Source organism: Drosophila eugracilis, unplaced genomic scaffold (genome assembly GCF_018153835.1).
Source record: "Drosophila eugracilis isolate 14026-0451.02 unplaced genomic scaffold, ASM1815383v1 contig_1722, whole genome shotgun sequence".
NCBI lineage: Eukaryota > Metazoa > Arthropoda > Insecta > Diptera > Drosophilidae > Drosophila > Drosophila eugracilis.
In genome coordinates, this window is record NW_024572558.1 from 29,108 (window position 1) to 53,916 (window position 24,809).

A 24,809-nucleotide genomic window follows, 5' to 3' on the forward strand; every position below is an offset into this window, starting at 1 on the left:
AGAGAAGTTGTTCCAATTGCTGTCCAAAACAAGTGGTGACACACACGCCATTGTTTCTAAGGCTCCGCTTACCCGTGGCAAAGCCTCACAGACCGTTTTGAGAACCGGCGGCTATTGGTCAATAGCCAGTTGAAGATCCTTTTCAACCTCCAGGTTATTTCTCAAGAGTCCGGGGTCGCGCTGACTGGAAGCCACCATTCAGAGTTATCTGACAGCCCTAGAAATGTCCGCCATCAATGTTGAGGCTTGGGATTGTCTCCTGGTTTCTATGATTTCCGCGAAGCTCCCCAAGGTCACACTTTCTATGTGGGAGCAATGCGTACATAATAACATCGACGACGTCAGGCCTAGTGGCTCCGGGCATTCTCCGCCAAGGTCGGGACTTCCTACTGCCCCTGCTCGGAGGCTCAATTCATACGAAACTCGAGTGGTTCCGGGCCATAAGGGCTGCGATCTCTGTGCGAGGGAGAACCACCCTATTCGCTTATGTCCGCGTGGATGGGTGCTCTGACTGCTAGACTCAGGGTCCGAAGCGACTTTCGTAACTGAACGATTGTTCAACCTTATCAAGCTTCCCTTCAAGACGATTCAAGCCCAAGTGTCCGGTCTTAATCACACCATTTCCACGCAGTCCACTAAATTGTGCCATTTCTCCATTCGGTCGCCGTCTTGACCCGGGCTACAATTAGAGACTGCAGCTTACGTTCTTCCGCAGTTAGCAGGAAATCTGCCATCATATCCGATTCCGCGGGATCGTCTCAAGGGGCTGCCCGACACTCCCCTAGCGGACCCCAACTTCTTTGAAAGCTCCCAAGTCGATGTGTTAATAGGAGCTGACATTCTTCCGTTCATTCACCTCGGTAATTCCAGGGCTAACATCTGTCGCTTCTCGGTCAGGAAACCATTTTTGGATGGGTGCTGACAGGCCCATTATCTCCAGCCAACCCTCGCAGCGTTTCCGTTTTTTCCACACGAGTTGCCCGTAGCCTCGGTGACTCGCTGGATCAGCTCCTCACCAAATTTTAGGAGGTGGAGGATGTGCCCACACAGATCAATTCGGAATCTGATTCAGTTTGCGAGCACAATTTTGTCCAGACGACTAGAAGAGACGAGTGTGGCAAGTACGTTGTGACGTTCCCCTTACGCGACCCCGAGCAGAAGGGTTCCGAGCTATCGGCTTCACGGTCCTTTGCTCTTGCTCAGCTCCTGCGTAATGAGCAGCGCCTGAAGAGGGATCCGTTTTTTCCACACGAATTGCCCGTAGCCTCGGTGACTCGCTGGATCACCTCCTCACCAAATTTTAGGAGGTGGAGGATGTGCCCACACAGATCAATTCGGAACCTGATTCAGTTTGCGAGCACAATTTTGTCCAGACGACTAGAAGAGACGAGTGTGGCAAGTACGTTGTGACGCTCCCCTTACGCGACCCCGAGCAGAAGGGTTCCGAGCTATCGGCTTCACGGTCCTTTGCACTTGCTCAGCTCCTGCGTAATGAGCAGCGCCTGAAGAGGGATCCGCCCCTTAAGGCCCGTTATGACTCGGTAATCCAGGAATACATCGACTTAGGCCACATGACCGAGGTCTCTCCCACGAGCAGTTACGCTACCTACTATCTTCCACATCATGACGTCTTCAAGCTCGGAAGCACGACCACCATGGTGCGGGTAGTCTTCAATGCTTCGAGCCCGTCCGCAAACAGGACCAGTGTGAACGACATTCTTTACGCGGGCCCGGTCCGACCTGACGATTCAAATCCTAAAGTGGCGATACTTTAGGTTTGTCTTCAACGCCGACATCGAGAAGATGTATCGGCAAATTTGGGTAGACCCCAAGCATACTCCGCTCTAACGTATTTTGTTTCGCAATCCCGATGGGGATATCCGCTGTCTCTGTCCATTGTGCTGTCTCGTAGCTCTGCCCGTATTTCCAAATCGAACTTCACATCAATTCTGATAACGCTGTTTTGTTTCTTCATCATAGTTCCGCCAGTCATATTCAGGTGCTCCACGGCCTTCGTCCGCCGCTCATCGGGTGCCGTCCACCGCTCGTCCGCCCGCGTCATCCGCGCCTAGGCAATTTTCCGCCTCTCGGCAAGGGACCCCGCAGGACGCGGCCGCTGCGCCCACCCTATCATCGCTGCTGCAGCGGTACAGCGTCAACGTGCGTCGACCGCGCTTGTGCGCATTGACACCGGGACCCGGATCTTTGACACGGGGGCCCTTATCGACCCGTGTACGCCCTCGAGCTGCATCGACGCGTGGGGGACGAATAAGTTTGTTCGGCCACCGTGTGTTCCAAAACGGATGATAGCGTTCGGCTGGAGGTCGTTTTCAAAATTACGTGCCTCACGTGCGCGTTCGTACGCCGTCTCGAGAGCTGAGCGAGGCGGTGCGTGCCCACTTCCGAGGCGTAACATTGGCGGATGAGCGGTTCTATCAGCCAGCCACGATCTCCGTTGCCCTGGGCGCGGATATATACACCTATACCTATAGTTTCACCTTTAAGAGTATAAACTTCCTGACGTCCTTTAAGCCAAATTTCAAAACGTGAAGCATCTCCTCGAAGAGATTCCGTTAAGCCAATTTTTGATATCTGCAAATGTCAATATGACAAAGTTTTAAATTAAAAATCAAAACGAAGATTTTACTTACAAACATTATGTTTACAAACGTTGCAAGAAATTTGTTAACTCTGTAACAATTATAAGGTATGTTTTGCAAATAGTTTACAAACCATTCAAACCCACTTCTTAAAATATAATTTATATTTCAAATATTACATATATAACATAAATATTCCATAAAATGTATTTTATTTATAAAAAGAGAACCAAATTCTTATTTTATAACTACTCCCACCGGTTATGCTAAAACTGCTGATTGTTCCTCTTGTATTTATTCTCGAAACTTCCTTAGCACCAGGAAAAGGACTACGGAGCCGATGCACACAAGGCTGATTGCAACTCCAGCTGCGACGGGTTATCTTAAGTGACCATGCTGATGCTATTTTATCATTAATCTTCTAGATGGCATTTAGGCCTGAAGCATTGGCATGCTTAGTAGAGTAGTAGAGTAGAGTAGTAGTAGAGTCATGACTAATGATTTTCAAATGCAAAGACGTCGGTTATTCTTTCATGTAATCCCTGCAATCCTAGGGTATAGGGTATATGAATGACTAATGTTTTCGGACGGTAGGACTGTAAGAGTGGATGCCTCCATCCGATGATTCGACCGTGCATTTATGCTAATAAAAGGGTTGTACCAACAAGCCTGTACATAAGGAGTTTGAAAAAGTAAACATATGCATTCTTCTTTCGCTTTATCTTTTTAATTAGTGTACTAAGGATACCTTCATTTAAAGTTGTCCTAATGGAGTACCCTCCCCTTAACGAGATCAGGCGTTCCTAGATGTGCTTGTATTTTCTCTTCTTTCCATAATGGTGTTAATCAGAGAACGGCAAGGGTGTATCCAAACAATAAGGGTACCCGAATCATTTGTGCGCTTACAGCACTTAGATTGTGATCGGCACCCTAAAATAACGTTTTTTGCCTTGCACTGATAATTTCGAATGTGCTCATACAGCCAAACTATTCTGTTGCACCAGACACACTTAAAGCAAAAAAAGAAAGTTCGAGACACTCATGTTCATGATGTCTTGATTACGTCGCGGAAAATCCTAAAATATTGGGACATTCTGAAGGGGCTAAATTCATGTAAAATTATTCGGTCAATCCTCAATGACCTGCTCATGCAAAACAGTTGAAGACACCCGAAACACTTATCCCAAAGCATGAGTGTTTCGCGCTCTCCTTTTTTGCTTTAATGTTTTAGGTGTCTGTGCAGTAAAATCGAGTAAATAGAATTCAGTGAACACCCAAAGCGATTTGTGCGTTAGAGTGTGTTACTCTTTTGTTGCTGTTTGTGAGAGCGACAAACACTCGAAAAGTATAATTGTGATTCGGGTGCCAAAAAGAAACAGCCTTGACGTTCTCTTGTATAAATATATAATATATTCCAGTGTCTTATTTTGCTTAACAAACACTCTCTCCTACTTTAAATATCCTGTTCTATTGAGAAATACCGTAACTGTTGGTTAGTTGGGCCTGTTTTATGGCTTGCCGGAAATCAATGGGCGTTGTATGAACAATTTCGGTCGGTAATTTCTTTTGCCTGTCTCTGAATGCAATGACTTATTATATTCAACTAGCGCTCCCGCCTCTCTTCGCTCCGATTCTCAAGCTTGACATAGTTTTCTAACGTTTGTACCATGCGCGGGCAAAACAAAATAAATAAAATAATTTTTGTTTAGGTTTCTATTTAATATTTATTGATATGCTTTGGAATATACAGTGTATCTTATTTTTCCATTAGGTGCAAAAATTAATCAAAAGATTTTCCGACGCGCGAGCAGTCAACCAATGTGAGAAGCGAGCATTTTCCAAATTTAGTCCACACACTTGCAATGGTTTGTCCTTGTGTTTTGTTGAAAGTCATTGCGAACATTTTTTCGGCGACTTTCCCGTTGTTCATGTGTCGCAGACGAAAGTGCCTGAGCATCGCGTACTCGATAACTTTCTAACTTACTTCCCGTCGTTCAGGTGATAAAGACGAACGGGTTTTAGCGTCATTCACTCGAAGACTTTCTAGCAATTATGCTCGTTTACCCTTTTCATTTACGCTTAAGATGTATATCGGCCAATTGCATTTCGCTTTGGGTAAAATTTTTTTCAAAGAAAATGCGTTCGTCAGTTAAAAAACTTTACAAAAAATTTAAGAAAACTAAAATCCTAAATGAATTTCAGAAAAAATCTTTATAAAAAGTTTAATTTAAATAAAAATAAAAACTGTTAAAAAAATGAATTTAGGAAAAGCTTTTTTATAAAAATGTGAATTGCAATAAAAATAGCAACTGCGAAAACAATTGAGCCATGTTCCTCTGTCCATCCGTCCGTCTGTCCGTATGAACGGAAGATTCCATGAAGATTCTTGAGGTCCCTAATAGCAACTGTTTTAAAAAATAAATAGTCACAAAAACTAACTCAAACTTGAATTTTTATTTCACACACTTAAAACTATTTTTATACCCATCAAAAAGTATGTAACAGGTAGAAGAAAGCGATTCCGACCATAGAGTATTTTTGATCAATATCAATAGCTAAGTCGATCAGGCCATGTCTGTCCGTCCGTCTGTCGGTCTGTCCGTCCGATCGTCTGTCCATATGAACGCTGAGATCTCAGAAACTATAAGAAATACAACGTTGAGATTAAGCATGAAGATTCTTGAAGTCTCTACAAGCGCAAGTTTATTTCAGAAGCCTACCACACCCACTCTAACGCCCACAAAACACGAAAAAATTATATTGAATTTAGGTATGTATAATCTTGAGATGGCAGCGCATCTTATGGTGGTACCAAGCTCGAAAGACGGTTTTCGCATTTTTTAGAAAAGCTGGTATGTTTGTAACTGAAAGTGATAGAAAGTTAGGACTAAGCATGTAGGTTTTTATGATGCCCCCAATGCAAATTGTATTTTTTATATCCAGCCACGTCCACCCTAACGCCCATAAAACCCGGAAAACCAAAAATGCAAAAATTTCGAGAACTATTACAGCTGGAAAGTTGTGTTAAAGAATATGTATTTAAGAAAATCTTGCCATGAGTTTTAATCTATAATATTATAGTGTATGTCTCCGTTTGACCTAGTATAACATATTTTTGTCAATATCTACCGATTTACCATTTTTTAATTCGGAACCGTTTTTAGGTATTTATGAAGAAATGTAGGTTACAAGGCCACACATGAATAGTGACTTCACAATCTATTAGTAAACATGCATTGTTGACAAGCGGTGGCGCTTTGTTCATTTCAACTGGCAAAATGAATATTTTACATATGTGTAATACCGTAACGGGTATCTTATAGCCGCGGCAATCGCCTGGGGCTTCTTCCTTATTCAACATAGGTATTTTGACTAACCATGTAAATAGTACCGCGGAAATTTTACAGAAAAACATCTTTTCGATAGACAGACAGATAAACAATTGCTCCGAATGATAAATCTAAATACACTAACAGTTAGAAATAATAGATTTATCCTTAACATTACAATACCAATTATCGACACCCGATTATATGTACTATCACACATTGATCTTTCTCCTCATGTAAAGAGCAGTTTATGTTTGAAGGCTGTGATTTATTTAAAACCAGTTGCACTACCACAATAAACAACCTGACATATGGCGAATACAATAAAATTTTAAATCGGAAATTATACTTCTTCACACCTAACCTACACATTAGCTTGGCTGGGGATTACAAAAATTGGAGTAATCTTTTTAATGGCTATGAGGGGAAAAACAGCGTATATCACTTGCGCAAAACCACCAAGTTATCTCGCTCCGACCATTCCTTTAATTTGGCGGTCACTTCAAGCCTGGTGGGAGGAGTTACCTACCCAACGAACCCCCCAACAAACCCTCTTGTGCTACCCTGTCGGCGACCGCCGATCGGTCATTGGCCGCCTATACCAACAAAAGTAGGAAGGAGGTAGTTTAGTCGCAACACTTGGTTTCTGACACCAAAACATTGGCACACATTTATACTCAATATATACATAACCCAAGCTGAGTAATAAACTTTACTCTTGGTTTTTAACTCTAACTGAACGGAAGCATTTATTATCTCTAAAAAGTAAAGCAGAATATCAAACGCTCCTAATACATAACTCGTGCGCAACGGGTGCCGTAACATGCTCTTCAAAGATTTTTACAAGTCAGATGCATGAAGTTACTTTCCAAATAATAAAAACGACGTTAGTAAATTCTGCGTAGTTGGAGAAAATGCCAGATTTGAACTTTATGTTAAAAATGATGAAATATTGCTGTGATTAACTGTCCCTCCTCAAAATCCTGCTTATCCGCATAGTTTTAGAAGTCGATAATATAAAAATTTTGTTGATAGTTAGATGCATGACCTATTGGGTATTAATAATTGTTTAATTACAAGATTATCATAGTTGCATGGTTCAAGCTCGGGGATGTAGATAATTTCGAACCTAGTCTTGTATTTTGCCTAACAATAATGTCCTAATTTTGTGACTACGTTTTTATGGCTTTCCTTTTTCTACCCGTTTCTCGTAGAGTAAAAGGGTATATTAGATTCGTGGAAAAGTATGTAACATGTAGAAGGAAGCGTTTCTTGATCAGTATCAATAGCGAAAACGATTAAGCCATGTTCCTCTGTCCGTATGAACGCTGAGATCTCAGGAACTATAAGAGATACAAAGTTGAGATTAACCAAGTCCCTACGAAGCGCAAGTTTATTACAGCATCCTGCCACGCTCACTCTAACGCCACAAATCGGGAAAAACTAAAATCCCAGAAATCTCAGGAGCTATTAAAGCCAGAATAATGTATAACTTATTTTTGTTAACATTTTGTTATTTCCCTATTTATGAAGAAATTAAAGTTATAAGGCCTCACTTGGTTTGTGACGTCACTATCAATTACTCAACAATTATTTTAAAATTGTGTAAAACAGTAACGGTATCTTAGAGTCGCGGCACTCGACTATAGCGTTTCCTCTTGTTTTATTTTGTTTTTGTTTAAAGACTGAGGTTGTCGAGTCTTTTTTTTCTGGATCTGTAGAGACGTTTTTGCCGAAAAACATTTCGGCTCTCTGGAAAGAGTAATACTGGATCGGATTCTTCGCCTTGAAAGTGTGAGCAGAGCTATTCCAAGGTGGCAGTTTGGTTTCCGAAAAAGACACGGCATCCCTAAAAAGCTTCATCGCGTGATTAATTTCGCTCTGGAAGCCATGGAAAGCAAAATGTACACAGTTGCTGTGTTTATGGATTTCCAACAAGCCTTTGATAGGGTATGGCACGACGGTCTCCTAAGCAAGCTAAAGATACTACTAACGCCGCAGCTTTTCCTCCTCATACAGAGCTTTTTATCGGATAGGAAATTTAGTGTTGTTGTCGATGGTGAAAAGTCGTCGAAACGTCCAATCTCAGCGGGTGTACCACAAGGCAGTGTACTAAGCCCGATACTTTACTTACTGTATACGCCAGATTCCTGGTGTTGTACTGAAGTTGACGATGATGACATGCTAATCGCAACATACGCCGACGAAACAGCGGTTATGGTCCGGAATCCAAGCATAGACGTTGCAACCTTAGGACTGCACGAGTACTTATCAAGTTTTAAAAACTGGACAACCGAATGGAATATAGGCATGAACTGCAACAAATGTGCCTGTGTCACTTTCTCCACAAGGCCAAAAAACTGCCCAGGCATTTCAATGCTCGGTTCTGTACTTCGTCCCGAGTTACACTACAAGTACCTTGGTATGATTTTAGATAGAGGGCTCACCTGACAGAGGCACACAAACAATGGTGAAGCAGTCAGTGCTTTCAAAAGCAGCAAATATGTCCTGGCTACTCACGGCAAGAAATAAACTTTCTTTGTCCAACAAAGTACGAATTTACAAATCGATTTGCAATCCAATCTGGAAATATGCATTACAGGTTTCGGCATAGCGTCTAAGTCGAACCTAAACAAAATACGTGTAGCGCAACGCAAAACTGTCAGATCGATTTGTAATGCCCCATGGTACATGAGAACCAGAGACATAGAATGAGATCTACAAATCCCAATGATAGGCGATGTTTGTCGAACGCATGCTGAAAGCTACTTCAGACGCCTTGGCACTAATCCTAACTCCCTGGCGAAGAGGCTAATTTGCAGACCAAGAATGAGAAGACTCAAAAGTTACCACCCGCACGATCTCCCATTAAGATATATGTAACACCTTCGAAGTCTGATGTAATTTAAGCTGTAAATGAATAGAAATATTGTATTGTATTGTATTGTAACCTCTATACCAACACTTTGTTATCCCCTATATTTAAAACCTGCTCAAGCTGCCACATAGGTAGCAGTATACCTGTTAAATCAAATATCAACTGTTTTATAAAAAAAGCAATCTTTACAAGAAGAGGGTCAGTCTTAAACTCATACATTGAAAATGCTTCGAAAAAGCAAAATCAAATCGAAGCCAAACACAGAGGCCGTGTACCCCAAGCAACTACCATAATAGCAAAAATATAGCAAATATAAAAAAAAGCAAGCTTATGAGATGATACCTCTCCTCCGGAAAAGCGCACCTCCCAATGCCACTTGCCGAGCGTTGTTTTTCCAACATAAGTACATAAGCACATCTTGTGAACGATGACCTCGCTCAGAGACTACAAATCAAAAGAGAATACTTGCGAATAAGCTTGCTGGGCAACGAAGATTTTTGGTTATCATCCGGATACAGCGCGGAACACCAGCGGGTGGAGCCTACCTGAAAATATTCAATTGGCAGATCCATTCTTCTTCAAGCCCCAAAAAATTAACATGCTTATCGGCGCAGATTCATTCATTGAAATTCTGTCAGTTGGCCAGATAAAGCTGGGGCCTGAACTTCCCATCTTACAAAAAACTGTTCTCGGCTGAATAGTGTCAGGGAGATGTGCCTCGGAAAACAAAACAAAGGAAAAAAACTCGATACATCTCGGCTGTCAGGAAAAATCGTTGGAGTCAATCGACACCACCCTGCCGAAATTTCTGTCTGTGGAGGACCTTCCGCCTAAGGCTAAAGTCCATACACCTGAGCAGCAACTTTGTGAACAACACCTTGCGAAAAATACTCAAAGACTGTCGTCTGGGAAATTTTCGGTTCGTCTCCCGTTCAAATCTGACCCAATAACTCTTGGTACGTCATATGAAGTTGCGAAACGTAGATTTTTGTCGCTTGAAAGGAGATTGTCAAAAGATACTTCGTTAATGAAAAATTTATCTGGATTTCATGGAGGAATATGTATCAATGGGCCACTTGTCCTCTACTGATGATAAAATTCCAGATGGCCCACACTATTTCATTCCCCACCAATGCGTGCTGCGGCCTCAATGCACCTCAACCAAGTTGAGTGTAGTATTCGATGCCTCAAGCTGCACATCGACGCAGGATGCGTTGAATGGCATATTGATGGTGGGCCACACAGTTCAAGAGGATCTTTATTCTACGCTGCTTCGGTATAGAATGTACAAGTTCGCCCTTGCAGCGGACATTAAGTAGATGTACCGCCAAGTGATGGTCGACGAAGCTGACCGAAACTTCCAGCTTAAAGTGTGGAGCCGAGATCCTTCTGAGTCTCTGAAGATCTTCAAGTTGAATACCGTAATATATGGAATTTCTTATGCTCTTTTTATGGCCATCCGGTGTTTAATGCCGCTTGGAGAGATGGCGCAAGCTAAGTATCCAAATGCTGCGAAGGTCATTCAGAAAGATTTCTATGTTGACGATTTGTTGACAGGCGCCGGAAGCGTTGGGAACCTGCAAAGCCTTCATCTCTCTGGTTTTGCAAGAGGCAAGTTTTGAATTGGCAAAGTGGTTTTTAAACTTCCCAGAGACAGCGCTGTTATGCCATTATTGGCTGTCTCAGACGTAATTAAACCTTTGGAGTGGTTTGGTTACTTGGCAAAGATTAGTTTCAATTTCGATTCGATGACTCTTTTCTGGATCCTTGTGCGACAAAACGCAGCATGCACTCGGTGACTGCGCGGCTTTTCGATCCATTGTGCCTTTTGGCCATTGTATCCTGTGGCTACAAAGGCAAAAATGCTTTTACATTAGCTGTGGCTCCAAAAATTAGATTGGGACGAGTCGCTACCGAGTCGCCTTCAAGGCCACTTTGCTTTAACTGCCCAAAGTTGTGGCATCTGAAGATCATAAAGTCTTAATTGCCACTTTGTAACGTTTGTTTATCAACGAATTAAGTATTTAGTCTTTTATGGACGTTATACCACTTCGAGCTGCGGTGACATCTGAAGAATATGTATGCGTGATCCTAACCATCAAGCTTTTATAGTTACCGAAATTTCAGCGTTTCACGGGTTCTGTAGGTGATAGAGTCGGCGTGGCCAGAAATACGCATCATTTAAAACTGCATGCTTAATTCAAACTTTCAATAACTTATAGTTAGTTGCTAGGTGTAATTTGTTGGCTAATACAAGGTAAAGCTATGTGATATATGGAACTGCCCGGACAGCTTCGTACAATGAATCTCAAAAGGAGGTTCAGCACTTACGGTGAAAGAAAATGCTGCTCGCCAAAAGATAACATATTAAGTTGGTGAAACTGTAGAAGGAAAGCTGGAGCCCACGGTTCTCATGACTGTCCACAAGGGCAATTTTACATAGTACCAGTAAGAAAAATCTTTTTTTATACCCGTTACTCGTAGAGTAAGAGGGTATACTGATTCGTTTCCGACCCTATAAAGTATATCCGTCCGTCCGTCCATCCGTATGAACGCTGAGATCTCAGGAACTATAAGAGATACAAAATTGAGATTAAGCATGAATTATCTTGAAGTCCCTACGCAACGCTCTTACGCCCACCAAGCTCAAAAGAAGCTTTTCGCTTTTCATGGAAAAGCTGACATCTCTATAACTATAAGTGATATGTGGAATTCGGCTTGTAGTTTCTTACGATGTCTCCAATGCGAACTGTTTTTTCCCATCTAGCCATGCCCACTCTAACACCCACGAGACCCCGGAAAAGCAAAAATGCGAAAATTCCGGGAACTATAAGAGCTAGAAAGTTAGGCATAAGAATACATATTTTAATGATGCCACAGCAGCTCATTTGGCCAAGCCTACCATAGCACCCACAAAACGGAAAACTGTGGCGTCTATAATATTATAATGAAGGTCTTCGTTTTACCTTGTGTAACATATTTTTGTCAATATCTATCGATATCCCTAAGATTTTTCAAATGGCAACATTATTTATTAAAAAATTTAAGTTATTATGCCTCATATGGGCAGTGACGTCACTATAAGTTACTCAACATGCTTTCTCCGACAATAGGTGGCGCTTTGGAAGTTTCCAATAGCAAAATCATATTTTAAAATTGTGTAAAACAGTAACGGGTATCTTATAGTCGAGAAACTACATATTTTAATGATGCCACAGCAGCTCATTTGGCCAAGCCTACCATAGCACCCACAAAACGGAAAACTGTGGCGTCTATAATATTATAATGAAGGTCTTCGTTTTACCTTGTGTAACATATTTTTGTCAATATCTATCGATATCCCTAAGATTTTTCAAATGGCAACATTATTTATTAAAAAATTTAAGTTATTTTGCCTCATATGGGCAGTGACGTCACTATAAGTTACTCAACATGCTTTCTCCGATAATAGGTGGCGCTTGAAGTTTCCAATAGTAAAATCATATTTTAAAATTGTGTAAACAGTAACGGTATCTTATAGTCGAGAAACTAGACTATAGGCTCCTCTTGTTTTTTAATATATTTTTACTATACTTCCAAGTCACTTGGCACATTTATTGATTAGCTGTAAATTCTATAGCCACTGTCGTAATTTTCCATTCCGCGAAAAATGCTATAATTCTATCCTTAGGCCGGCATATGTTTAATTACTTACAACCCAAATTCGTTAAAATAGTTTATGGTCGAAAATAGTACCCGTATGGAAGGAGTTCGTAAAAATAAGAAAAAAGAAAAACCAATCTTTTCGTTGATATCGCTCACCTCCAGAGCTTGTTAGAGCCGCTGGGCTTTCATTAAAGAGTAGCCAGAATTTTTAATTCTCTACGATCAATAACGACACCGATCTCCGGAGTCAGGCGTACCAAATCGGAGTTAACTAGTTTGAACAAAAGGAAGATCCAGATGAATACCAAAGTACAAAACCATGCTAGCAAACTAACCTCAATCAATGGCCTTTTATATAATAAACTTCTTGTAATTCTTGTACTTCTTATGTTGGAATTACAAGACTATATACTTGCAATAACCGTCGCTTGAAGTAAAATTTTTAGACCGAACATTTAATATTACGATGAATTCAAATCACTTTTGACCAAGAAACCCTGCAAGTCCTTCAAACGGAATCTTTTGTAATGTTTCGAGTTGTAGACATCGTCGCGATTGTGCATTGTGGCAAAGGAATTAACACCGTTTAAACTGCTTCATATCACCAAAAGCCACATTTTGCACATAGGTGGTGTGGCGCAATGATATGAACAATTATCTCTGTAAATGTAAATTTCCTCGGAACAGGAATAGACAACGACCAATGCCCATTAAATATTAAAGTGCAGCCTGTCAGCCACCCCTTACTCTATTAACTTATTAAAAAATAGAAATTCAACCGAAGTTGTCTACGTGTGCAATTTAACTAGCGTCATTAGTTCTTTGAACCTTATAATGCTTCTTATATGACAATGTCGTCGATGTCCATGTAAAGTCTTACAACTGAGACAAGTATCTTTCAGATTCTAAAGGCATCGACAGTTTCTGTTTGTGGGAGCTGTGGGTGCCCAAAATTTTTATCTTTTCAGTTTTTACCGTTTTTGGGGTGCTCTTAGCGTTATTGTAGGTATTCTTGTGATAGTGACGTCACTGCCCATGTGAGGCCTTATAACCTAAATATCTTCATAAATAGCAAAATAGTGTTCCGATTTGCAAAATCTTTGGTAAATCGATAGATATTGACAAAAATATGTTATATAAGGTAAACGAAGACATACATTATAATATTATAGACGCCACAGTTAGAGTGGGCGTGGCAGGATGAAAACTGGTGAAAGTTGCAGTGGCATCTTTTAAATACGTATTCTTAGGCACAACTTTTTAGCTCTTATAGTTTCCGAGATTTTCGCATTTATGGTTTTTCGGGTTTTGTGGGCGTTAAAGTGGGCGTGGCTTGACACATAAGGGGCATCATAAAAACCTACATGCTTAAGCCAAACCTTCTATCACTTATAGTTAGTCACTTAGTTCTAATAAATGAGGAAACCGTCTTTCGAGCTTTGTGGGCTTAGGAGTGGGTGTGGCCGGATATTGATACCACCATAAGATGCGCTGGCATCTCAAGATTGTATTTCATTTTTTTAGCTCTAACAGCGATTTTAGTTTTTCGTGATTTGTAAACCTGCGCCGCGTAGAATCTTCCTCAAGAATCTTCATGCTTAATCTCAACTTTGTATCTTTGTGTCGGACGGACGGACGTACGGTCAGACGGACATGGCTCAATCGACATCGCTATTGATCCTGATCAAGAATACTTTATAGGGTCGGAAACGCTTCCTTCTATCTGTTACATACTTTTCAACGAATCTAGTATACCCTTTTACTCTTCGAGTAACGGGTATAAATACCATCTTGTAGCGTAATTTCGTTTTTTTTCTTGGAATCGCCGATCGGAGTAACCGAGGCGGCAAACCTAACATGGCTTTAGACCACAAACAATAGTGTAGCTAATTACATTCATAGAGATATTTAGGTGTCAACGGATGTTGTAAATAATCTTTAAATTAAATTTGGTTGGCTCGTCATCTTACCCTGGTATGAAAGTTTCTGTGCGCTTGATTTTGGAGTTGGAACTGGCTTCCAATTGTTTTAAAATTTTTGAATTCCGATTTTATCTCCCCGAAAAAAGTTCTCATCTCTCGTCGATCTGTTGGTAGCCCACTAGAATGAGAGTATATTTTCTGGAATATACCGACTGTAAGACTGTAAGGCGCATGTTCTATGTGGCTTGCTTCACACCGTAAGGACTTCTCTTAAGCTTGCAAGCCCTGCTTGTTCCGTCTTTGTATCCTGTTGGTTGTCTCAAAAACATCTTTAATCGATGCCTTATACAGAATCCCGCCTTTCTCATGTTTTTCGCATAGCACTGTTCTTCCGTCTATTTCCACCCAGCACTTAGCTGTTTACGAATGAAAGCTGCTGTATCCATTCTTGTCTTGGGCTGCTTAAATAGTGAATAAGTTTTCGAAATTTCTGGAACATACCAAACGGTCAATTTCATCTTCAGTGAAGAAAAGAATCTCGTTGGTTTCCATTTTCAGAAAATCTTCAGAGATGACAACTACAGTTATAGTGGTATCTACAGTTGCAACCAACTTGATTTAAAAAATTAAAAAAATCCCGAACAAATCCGGTAATACCCTTTAAATTATTATTAAGCTCATTCCAAAGATTCCTTCGGAGTGCAATTCGAGATAATTAACCACTCAGGCATATTTTGAGTAAGCTTTCTAACGGTGTGCTTAAAAACATAAAAAGGAATGTCGAATATGACATTTTAGCGGCATCTGTTCAAATGCCCTGTTTGCCCGTTCGGTTGGGTTTTCTACGGTAGTGTCAACTGATACTATATATTTTACTAAGGGATTTTGTTAATATCCTGTTAAAAATATCTTCAGCTTTCCAAACCTCACTACGAAGCGTTTTTTGAATGCTTTTTGCAACGATTCTGACTTTGATTGTCATGACGTGCTCTATGCAGGGGCTAGACTAAGTCCCCACCTAAAGTCGAAAAACCATTTATTCTTTCTTCATAGACCAAAATTCAGTCTTTAAGACTGTGGCAACCAGGTTATGTTTTTTATGCTACTGCTGTTGCTTGTCGTACAACCCACCTCCCGACCGACGAGCGCAGCCTTTTTACGCTAGGTTTCGTGCACGGGATAGATCCGAGTGAATTAGTATAGATACAAGGAAAAGTTCGTTTTGAGCTAATAGTAGTAGTAGTTAGTAACGAAACTTTAAACGCGTTAGGAGTAGAGATGGAGGTAATGTTGTTAACGCTATTGTAGTTCGAACATAGTACCCGAAAGGGTTCATGAAGGGCAAAGTTCGAACTACAATGTAGTAATGTAGTAAGTAAGAGATGACATATTTATTAGCAAGTATCTGCTCTTATAAGAAGAAAGGTGTAGGCTTGCATCTCAGTTTAGAATCAGACTAACTAAACAAATAAAAAGAGTTTTGATGTCATAGGGGTCATTCTATTCCTTTGACTATCTTTTAATAAAGCCCAGCACGATACTATGTTTTGCATCGAGTAAGATGCCAAGATGTCTGATAAAATAATAATAATCGCATCTGCGTTAAGTCAGCTTTTCGTCAAAATAAAATGGCTTTTCGAAGAAGTCAAACATTCGGAAAAGGGGTTTGAATTCGATAAGTTCAACTGAGGTGATACTTATAAAATTATTAACCAATTTTGCTAGTAGAAATTAAAGCAGTTAATTGTTTACTAGAAAAAATATGTTTAAAAACTGACGTACATTTTTCTGCCCATCACCGGCTTTATATAACCTGTATTATTACCCGTTACTCGTAGAGTAAAAGGGTATCTTATGTTCGTTGAAAAGTATGTAACAGGTAGAAGGAAGCGTTTCCCACCCTATAAAGTATATATATTCTTGATCAGTATCAATAGCGAAGTCGGTTAGGCCATGCCCGTCTGTCCGTCCGTCTCTCCGTATGAACGCTGAGATCTCAGGAACTATAGGAGATACAACGTTGAGATTAAGCATGAAGATTCTTGGGGTCTCTACGCAGCGCGGTTTATTTCACCATCCTGCCACGCCCACTCTTACGCCCACAAAACACTAAAAACTAAAATCGCTGAAATGTTAGGCAGTACTAGGGCTAGAAAAATGAAATTAGGTATGCATAATCTTGATGACAGCGCATCTTATGGTGGTACCATTGTCCGGCTACACCTACTCTTACTCACACCAAGCTCGAAAAACGTTTTTTTTCGCTTTTTGTAGAAAGGCTTATATTTTGGTACCTATAAGGTTACTATAAGTGTGTAACTACAATCCGTACTATTTGTACACCATCTGACCACGCCCACTCTAACTCCCACAAATACGCGGTAAGTCAAAAATTCGAAAATCTCGGGAACTGTAAATAATAGAAAGTTATAAAAAGATTCCACTGCAGCTTGGCCCGAGTTTTCATTCGGCCACGCCTACTATAATGTATGTATTCGTTTGATCTTGTATAACATATTTTTGTCAATATCTATCGATTTATCAAGGAATTTTCAAATCGGAACCATATTTCTCTATTTAGAGGAAATTTATGTTAAAAGGTTTTAGTAAGTTAATATGCTTTTTTGACAAAAGGTGGCGCTTTGTCCATTTCAACTAGCAAAATTAATGTACTCGACTATAGCGTCCCTTCTTGTTTTGAATTAATTGCGAAAAATTGTTCCGATTTGAAACATTTTTTGGTAAACAAATAAATTTTCGACAACATCAATCCAAAATATAAATTACTATACTATAGACTCCACCGTTTTCCTCGTTTTGTGGGTATTAAAGTGGACGTGGGAAAAAACTACATGTTTAATTTAAGCTTTCTATAAGAAAAGAAATAAAATCTGTTTTATATTTTTTTTTGGTCACGAACCACCTGATAGTTTTGGAGGCTTTTAAACTGCATGATACCTCGTGGTCCTGTCCAACTCGCTTGGTTGCCTCCACGCCGTTATTTGATCATGACATTGTTGATGGCCTTCTTGATCTTTCTTTACAACAAATAAGTTAACCCTCTAAATGGGCAATAAGATCTGATATTTGTTAATGGTTAGTTAGTGTATCTAAGATTGATTCTCTTGTTGTCTCAGAGGACAGTTACCACTCAATCCTAGAATTAAAAGTTTTTCTGCCCATCTAAGCAACTCCTTCGCGACATAAGTTTTTAAAGATAAAACTTCACTAAATTAAGGTTCTTAAAACTCAAAATTTAAGCTACCACGCAGGGAAAGAGATTGAAACACAAATTATAATATAAAGGGTGTTATAATAAGAACAAATAACACGGCAAGGCTCATGCAGGCATATAAATGTTAATCTTCTCGTTAATTCTACAGAATCATTATCATCCCTGACAAGATTATGCAAAAACAAGAAGAAACGTTCTAGTCGACCGCCGCGACTATAAGATACCCGTTACTGTGTTATCCAATTTTAAAGTAAAACTTTTGACGACGACACCTTTTAATAAATGATAGTGACGTTACTGCCCATATGAGGCCTTACAACCTACTCTTCTTAATAAATCGCGAAAAATTCTTGTTTACAAATTTTTGTGTTCTCCAGGTTATTTGTTATGCTATGTTCCGTAATTAATGGTGAAAACTAACAGTTTAAACTAAAAGTAACTTTTGTTTAGATAAAAATTATAGGTGGTTTAAAAAAACAGCAAGCAAATAAATCGGCAATTTTAGAGTCAAAGGATGCCGTAGTCGAGCTTACATGTACCGATGAAGGCAACGGTAGGGACATTCGTTTGGCCTTAATATAATTACTGCTTCGGATCATTAAAAAACTCAAACAACAAGTAAATAAGAGAATTGGAGCCAGACACTACGTGTTTTAGGAAATCCGATGGCTTACCCGATCTTTTAAGTTTTTTTAAAGAGTTTATTTTTTGCTTTTTAAATCTTGGAAACACATTTATCAAAAAATGAATTTAAAGCACCATTAAACCATTCCTTGGCTTTTAAATATCCGCGCAATCGTATCAATTTGTGCAATAGTACTCAGAAATTAAGTAATTTAGGTTAGTTAAGTTGCACTTACGGAAACATCTCATTTTAATTTAAGAAGCCAAGAACGAAGGAGCTGTTTGGATGAGCAGAAAAGGTTAATTCTAAGGTTCGGTGGAAACGATCCTCTGGGTTAACGAGGACATCAAACCTTTTTACAGGATCAAAGCAACTATCAAATCTATTTGCCTATTCAGAGAGTTACCGGCATCTTAATGGGTGGGATACTTGTGCCCGCTGCTTTTGGTAAAGTTTTGCCGGACGCCAGCATTATATTTTTGGCATTCATAATAAGTACGCCTCTTATTCGGTCTATTCTTTAACCAACCGCAATGTCTTAATGCTTTCAATTAAAACACCATATGCAATCCCATCTTGCATGCATCGGCCCTGTGCAACGAAAAATTTTCATACGTTGTTTAATAGTATTTATTTCAGTGTTTCACCACACCCCCAATGAAATAATGCTCGATGCAATTCACGTAGGGTAGTTGAACATGAGTTCCAAAGGTACTTTTATTTTTTCAGTTTCTAGTACTAAGAACAAGAATAAACTTTATAGTTGGTATTAATTTTAAAACACTAATTTATGTAAGTAATATAAACGTGTATGATGACAGACGGTGTCGTAAGTGGCCATATGAGGCCTAATAACCTAATAACTTTTTAAATTAACTACGAATAAATATTCCAATTTGCGAAATTGAAATTATTGACTGAGAATTATATTTAATACATTATATGTATTTCTAACATTTTATGTTCTTAGTCTATGAGCGACTGTACAATTATTTGATTTGTATTTGTTTATTTTTTCCAGGATAAGCGTGCAAAATAAATTTCTCACTTGTGGATTTAATAAAAAAATAAAAAAATAGGATAATGCAATTTCCCAATTAAATTTGAAATCGAATTTAGGCCGGAAATTAGTGCTTACATTAGCGGACTTCAGGCGCGATTGGGACTCCGATGTTTAGAATATCGGCCTGGATGCTTACAGCGTCCGTTGGAAGCGTACTGAGTTAAGCTGTTCACGGTGGGAGGCGTATTTGACAGAATTAGCTGACCACGGACTTATTTAGGGTTTCTCAGAGTTAATTGAAAATAAGAGTTCTTGGCACAAAGTTATAATAATAATGTGTCATATAACTTGCACATATTTCGACATTTTTGTGTTGGGTTTGCTAATTTCAATTCATCATATGCTGCGAGCACTTATAAAAACAAATGAGCACTCCAAGCAGAGACACAACTAGAGTACACCAGATTTACACAATCATCGGAGAGTTACATATATAGAACTTTCCTTAAAATAAATGTGGAAATAGAAAATTTCCAACGAGGTTAACAATTATTACTACTAACAAGTTTATCTCAGCATTCTGCCACGCTCACAATCACCGGAGAGTTACATATATAGAACTTTCCTTAAAATAAATGTGGAAATAGAAAATTTCCAACGAAGTTAACAATTAGTACTACTAACAAGTTTATCTCAGCATCCTGCCACGCCCACTACAATCTGTTAGAAACTATTGCAATTAGAATATTCGGATTAAGCATGTACGAGGTGTGTTCAAAAAGTAAGGTGACTCTTCAAATTTCGCGAATTTGAAATTTTTCGATTATCGATTTTTTTGTTTTGTTATATTGGTACACTCTTCCCTAACATCTGTACCAAGTTTCAATGGAACATCCTCTTTTGTTTGGTTGTGAGAGGCGTAAAGTTACAAGTTATTTTGCGAGCTCGGCGTTTTTGCTATCGAAAAATATGGATCAAAGGATTTGGTTTTTTGGCCAAAAACAACACCACAATAATGCCTCAGCCACCATATTCCGGATTTGGCCCATGTGACTTTTCTTGTTCCCAAAACTGAAGATAATCGAAAAATTTGAAAAATTTGAAATTTGAAAAGTCACCTTACTTTTTGAACACACCTCGTATAACTTCTAAAAGGTTTCGATAATCGAAAAATTTGAAATTCGCGAAATTTGAAGAGTCACCTTACTTTTTGAACACACCTCGTATAATCTTGCAATTGCGGCGCAGTGGTGGTAACATTATCCCATAACACCCACCCAATTCTTAATAAGAGCTATGATGTTATGCTATGAAATACATATTCTAGAGATTATACAGCAGCTTTTGGTGGTTTTCACCTGGCCACAAGGTGTGGCGTTCATAATATTAAAATGTGGGTTTTTTTTATCTTTTATAATATTTTCTATTAATACCTATCCATAATAACCATGCTTTTTCTGACATAAGGTGTCGTTTCTGTAGAAAATAAAGTACCCTGTATATTTCTGTCTGTTACAATGCACGCTTGTATAGGTATTAAAAAGAGATCTTGATGTATCGATATTTGTCTCGCTCTAAGGAATAGAGAATAAGAAAATAAGTATACCAATCTTTTGTTTCTTCTTCAACTTAAAAGTTAGTCGCAAAAAAAATTCCGAAGCGTTCACACGGTGTTCTCTGATTTGGCTTCTTCGAATTCTGCCGCTCAAGAGTTTCGTCAAATTCCGCTAGCAACATTAATATTTTAAAATTGGATAAAATAGTAACAGGCATCTTATTGCCGCGACACTCGACTATAGCTTTTCTTCTTGTTAATTCGCCATGATAAGCATTTTACAATAAATAAATGAATATTACTTACCATTAAATCGTACTTAAATTGATATAAACTTTTATTGTGGCATGGCTTTGTAGATTTCTTGCAAAATAACATCGATTTCTTATAAAGAAAAATATGCCGCTGATGTGGCTTTGTTCTAAGACGAATATCCCCTTTAGACACCGACCACACCTTGAATGAGTCTTCCATCAAGAGCCTACCCTGCTGTGCAATATCACTCTGAAATACTCAAAAAATATTTTCTTAGCTGGATTTATTATTTTTATTATTATTTTCAAAGCTTATACGTACCGGAAAGCCAGTTATCGATACTTGATGCATAGAGTCGTTAACACACTTTAAGACGATTAACATACAGTCAAGCGCTTTTTGGAGCTCATTTGTGCAGTAGTTGGTACTTTGTAATTCTCTGAACTGGCTTGAGCAAATATGCAGACAGCGGAAGTTTATGACCGAGTCGCTTTTGGCACTCTTGGAAAAACAAATGTGTATCCACTAGTGATTCGCGCAAATGCTCTGAGCGAGGAATTTTTTGACAGTAAATTGAGTACAATTGATAAAACTTTTCGCGCTATAAAAAATAACGTTTAACAAATTAAACATAATTTGATCATTTTTAACCTTTGAACAAAACATAGTGCGACGAGTTCAGTTGTTGAAATACATTTTTCAAGATCTTTGAGAAAAACGTCGTAATGAAACGTATACAACTCGTGTAGGCTTCCAAACAGCACATCTTCTTTTCCTTTCAGACTAGCAGGGACGAAGTCTTCAAATATCATGCGATTATAATAGCCCTTAAATAAAGTAATTTAAATAATATGGAAAATTAATAATAATGGATGTATAAGTTAATTTATAAAAGATATAATATCATTAAATATAATATAATATTGTTAAGAAATAGATCGGTAATTTATTATTGTTTTCCAATCGCACCTAGTTAAATGCTCATTATTGTATTGTTTTCTAATCGCACCTAGTTAAATACACAATATTGTTTTGCATTCTACATAAAAGCTTTAAGCTCACACTCATAGCTGAAAGTGTAGTCGATCTGCATTAGTATTGGAATATCATGCGTGTTTCTGCATTTTTTCCGCACTTTTTTCGACAGTCATATACTTAGTTGAGCTTGTACCCGCAACTGCTCGCTAATCGCAACCCACCTTAAAACCTTTTGTAAAACCGCTTATTATTAATAAAAAAAAACCTCAAAAGCAACATAAACAATAATACAGTCCACTTCATTTATAAACAAATATAATTTAATATTAATAAAATAAAAAAATATATTATAAAAGAATATAATGTGATATAATATAATATAATATGATAAAGTATAATATAATGTAATATAAAATAATAAAATATAATAAAGTATAATATTATATAATAAAGTATAATATTATATAATATAATAATATTATATATACAATATATTTTATATAAATATATATAAACAAGAAGAAACGATATAGTCGAGTGCCGCGACTATAAGAATATAAGAATAGTAAAATATTAATTTTGCTAGTGGAAGACACACACTATAATATTATGGGCGCCACTGTTTCCCGCGGATGGGCCGTTAGAGTGAGCCAGATGAAAACTCGTGGCAAGTTTCAGTGGTATCTATTAAGGACGTAGAGCATAGCTTTCTAGCTCTTGTATTTCCCGAGGTTTTTGCACTTTTTGTTTTCCGGGTTTTGGTAGTTCTGACGATTGGAATGAAGTACTACCTCCCCAATTACATATTTAGACAGTATCAACAGTTCGTATCTCAAATGCATTTATTGGAAACTTGTCGAGTTCCTTGCCACATATCAGCACTGCTTCAAACAATGGAACTGCACGGATGATGCAGATGCATCGTCTAAGGTTATGTTACATCTATAGCGTCGAGGTCTACAAGGGATATGCTGTTAATTTGATAACGCCAAAAACTCGAGTGGCACCTATTAAGTCTGTCTCCATTCCGAGACTTGAGCTAAACGCAGCCCATTTGCTCTCTAAGTTGATTTCCCTGGTCATATATTCAGTATAAATTGTTGGTCAGACTCTGAAATAGTCCTGCATTGGCTATCACCTCCTCCCCGGACCTGGAACACTTATGTTTGCAACCGTACTACAGAAATCTTAGAGACGTGCCCACGTAGCTGCTGGAAACATATTGGAAGTGGCGAAACCCTGCAGACTGCGCATCCCGAGGAATACTTCCAAAGGGCCTCTTCCAACCTGTGGAACGGACCAGCTTGAATATCTCAGTCATGCTCAACTTTTCGACCAGTTAAGGCTAAATTTGTTCTGTCGACAAAAGAAGAAGCTTCCCTGATGGTAAGAGCCGATCTTAAGGTTGATCTACACATTTCCGACGACTGAAATTCACCAACCTGTATGATCAACAAACCCTCTTCATGGTCTCGTTTGTTGAGGATTCTCAGCTACTGCTATCATTTCGATCATCGTCTAGTATATAGAATACTTTTTACGGTCAGAAACGCTTCCTTCTATCTATACCTTTCAACAAATCTAGTATACTTTTTTTTCTAGGAGTAACGGGTATAACAAGTAAAAACGATGTAGTAAAGTGCTGCAACTATAATATAACCGTTACTGTTCTTCCTTTTGAGATTCATTGTACGAAGCTGTCCGGCCTGTTCTATTAATCACTTAGCTTTACCTTGTATTAGCCACCACGAAACCAATTTGTTCAGTAACCGTGGAAAAAATTTATGAGTTGAAGAAGAGCAGGCCTCAAGTAGTCAATGGATCTGGAGGGAACTCGTTGAACGATGGCAGACTTGTTATTGATATTTACATGAGGCGGACACCATATTTTTTGGGCGTATGTCGTATTTTGTCGTTAGCTTAATTTCCATTTCCATCCAAAACTAGGAGAAGCAAACGAAAATAGAAACGGCTGATTAACCCGCGGCTCATCCATCTTTGTTGCTTGGCCTAACAGTATGTTATTAGCAAAAATGCCATTTCTAATGTCTTGTTCAAATTAAATTAAGCTTATCAAAAGCTGTTATAAGCAGCACTACTAAAAGTAGAAACAAGTTTTGCAGAATCTTAGTCCTAGTGAAGACCCGAACTCATACACATAAATCTACGGCAAAGTTTCACGTGGAACAAACAGATTAAAACTAAAAACTTATACTCAGTGAAAGCGTGAGCAAAAACATCTGCATTAAAGTGAAGCGAGTGTGATTAAATCGATCATCATAAAAAGCAAATACTTACATATATTACAAAGGAACAGATTAAAAATGTAAAGAAAAAAAAACTGACAAATACCAAGTGAAGAACTGAAATTATGTGTAAAAGACTTTAAAAATAAAAATAAAAAATAACTTAGAACAAAAAACTGAGCAATGCAAGGTAAAGCTATAAAAATTGAAAAAGACTCAGACGAAAATAATACAAAAATTAAAATGGCAATAACTATGGCTACTCAAGCAAGAATTGAAGACACCCTAATACCCGTCTTTGATGGAACAAACTTCACAAATTGGAAACTGACATTAATGGTTCTGATGGAGTACAAGGAATGCAAACAACAAGTAACAAGGATTAAAACCAATAAGGAAGCTGAAGCGGACTGTACTAAGAGAGACTAGAAAGCGAGGATGATGATCATGAGTACAGTGACTGACAGATGAGATGATGAAAAAGTTGATAGTATTTACACAACGAAATGCAGATCATACAAAGAGGAAAAATAGAAGA

At 38.6% G+C, this 24,809-nt stretch overlaps 1 protein-coding gene across 1 annotated transcript; it reads right to left on the reverse strand.

The window, feature by feature from the left end:
• Positions 1–476: 476 nt before the first annotated feature.
• LOC121530508 (guanine nucleotide exchange factor DBS-like) lies at positions 477–21,479 on the reverse strand. Its single transcript, XM_041819663.1, has 5 exons — positions 21,369–21,479; positions 21,099–21,296; positions 2,415–2,592; positions 2,043–2,203; positions 477–545 (listed from the first exon to the last, which is right to left on the reverse strand). Exons 1-5 carry the CDS (start codon positions 21,429–21,431, stop codon positions 477–479), a joined length of 669 nt encoding a protein of 222 aa, XP_041675597.1. The 5' UTR covers positions 21,432–21,479.
• Positions 21,480–24,809: the final 3,330 nt, after the last annotated feature.

Coding starts and splice junctions, on each gene's coding strand:
- LOC121530508 (XM_041819663.1), bottom strand. CDS start 21,431: ATGTTAATCGTCTTAAAGTGTGTTAACGACTCTATGCATCAAGTATCG. Junction 2,204..2,414: donor AGAACCGCTCATCCGCCAAT/GTTACGCCTCGG, acceptor CCCGTGTCAAAG/ATCCGGGTCCCGGTGTCAAT. Junction 546..2,042: donor ATGACGCGGGCGGACGAGCG/GTGGACGGCACC, acceptor ACAATCGTTCAG/TTACGAAAGTCGCTTCGGAC.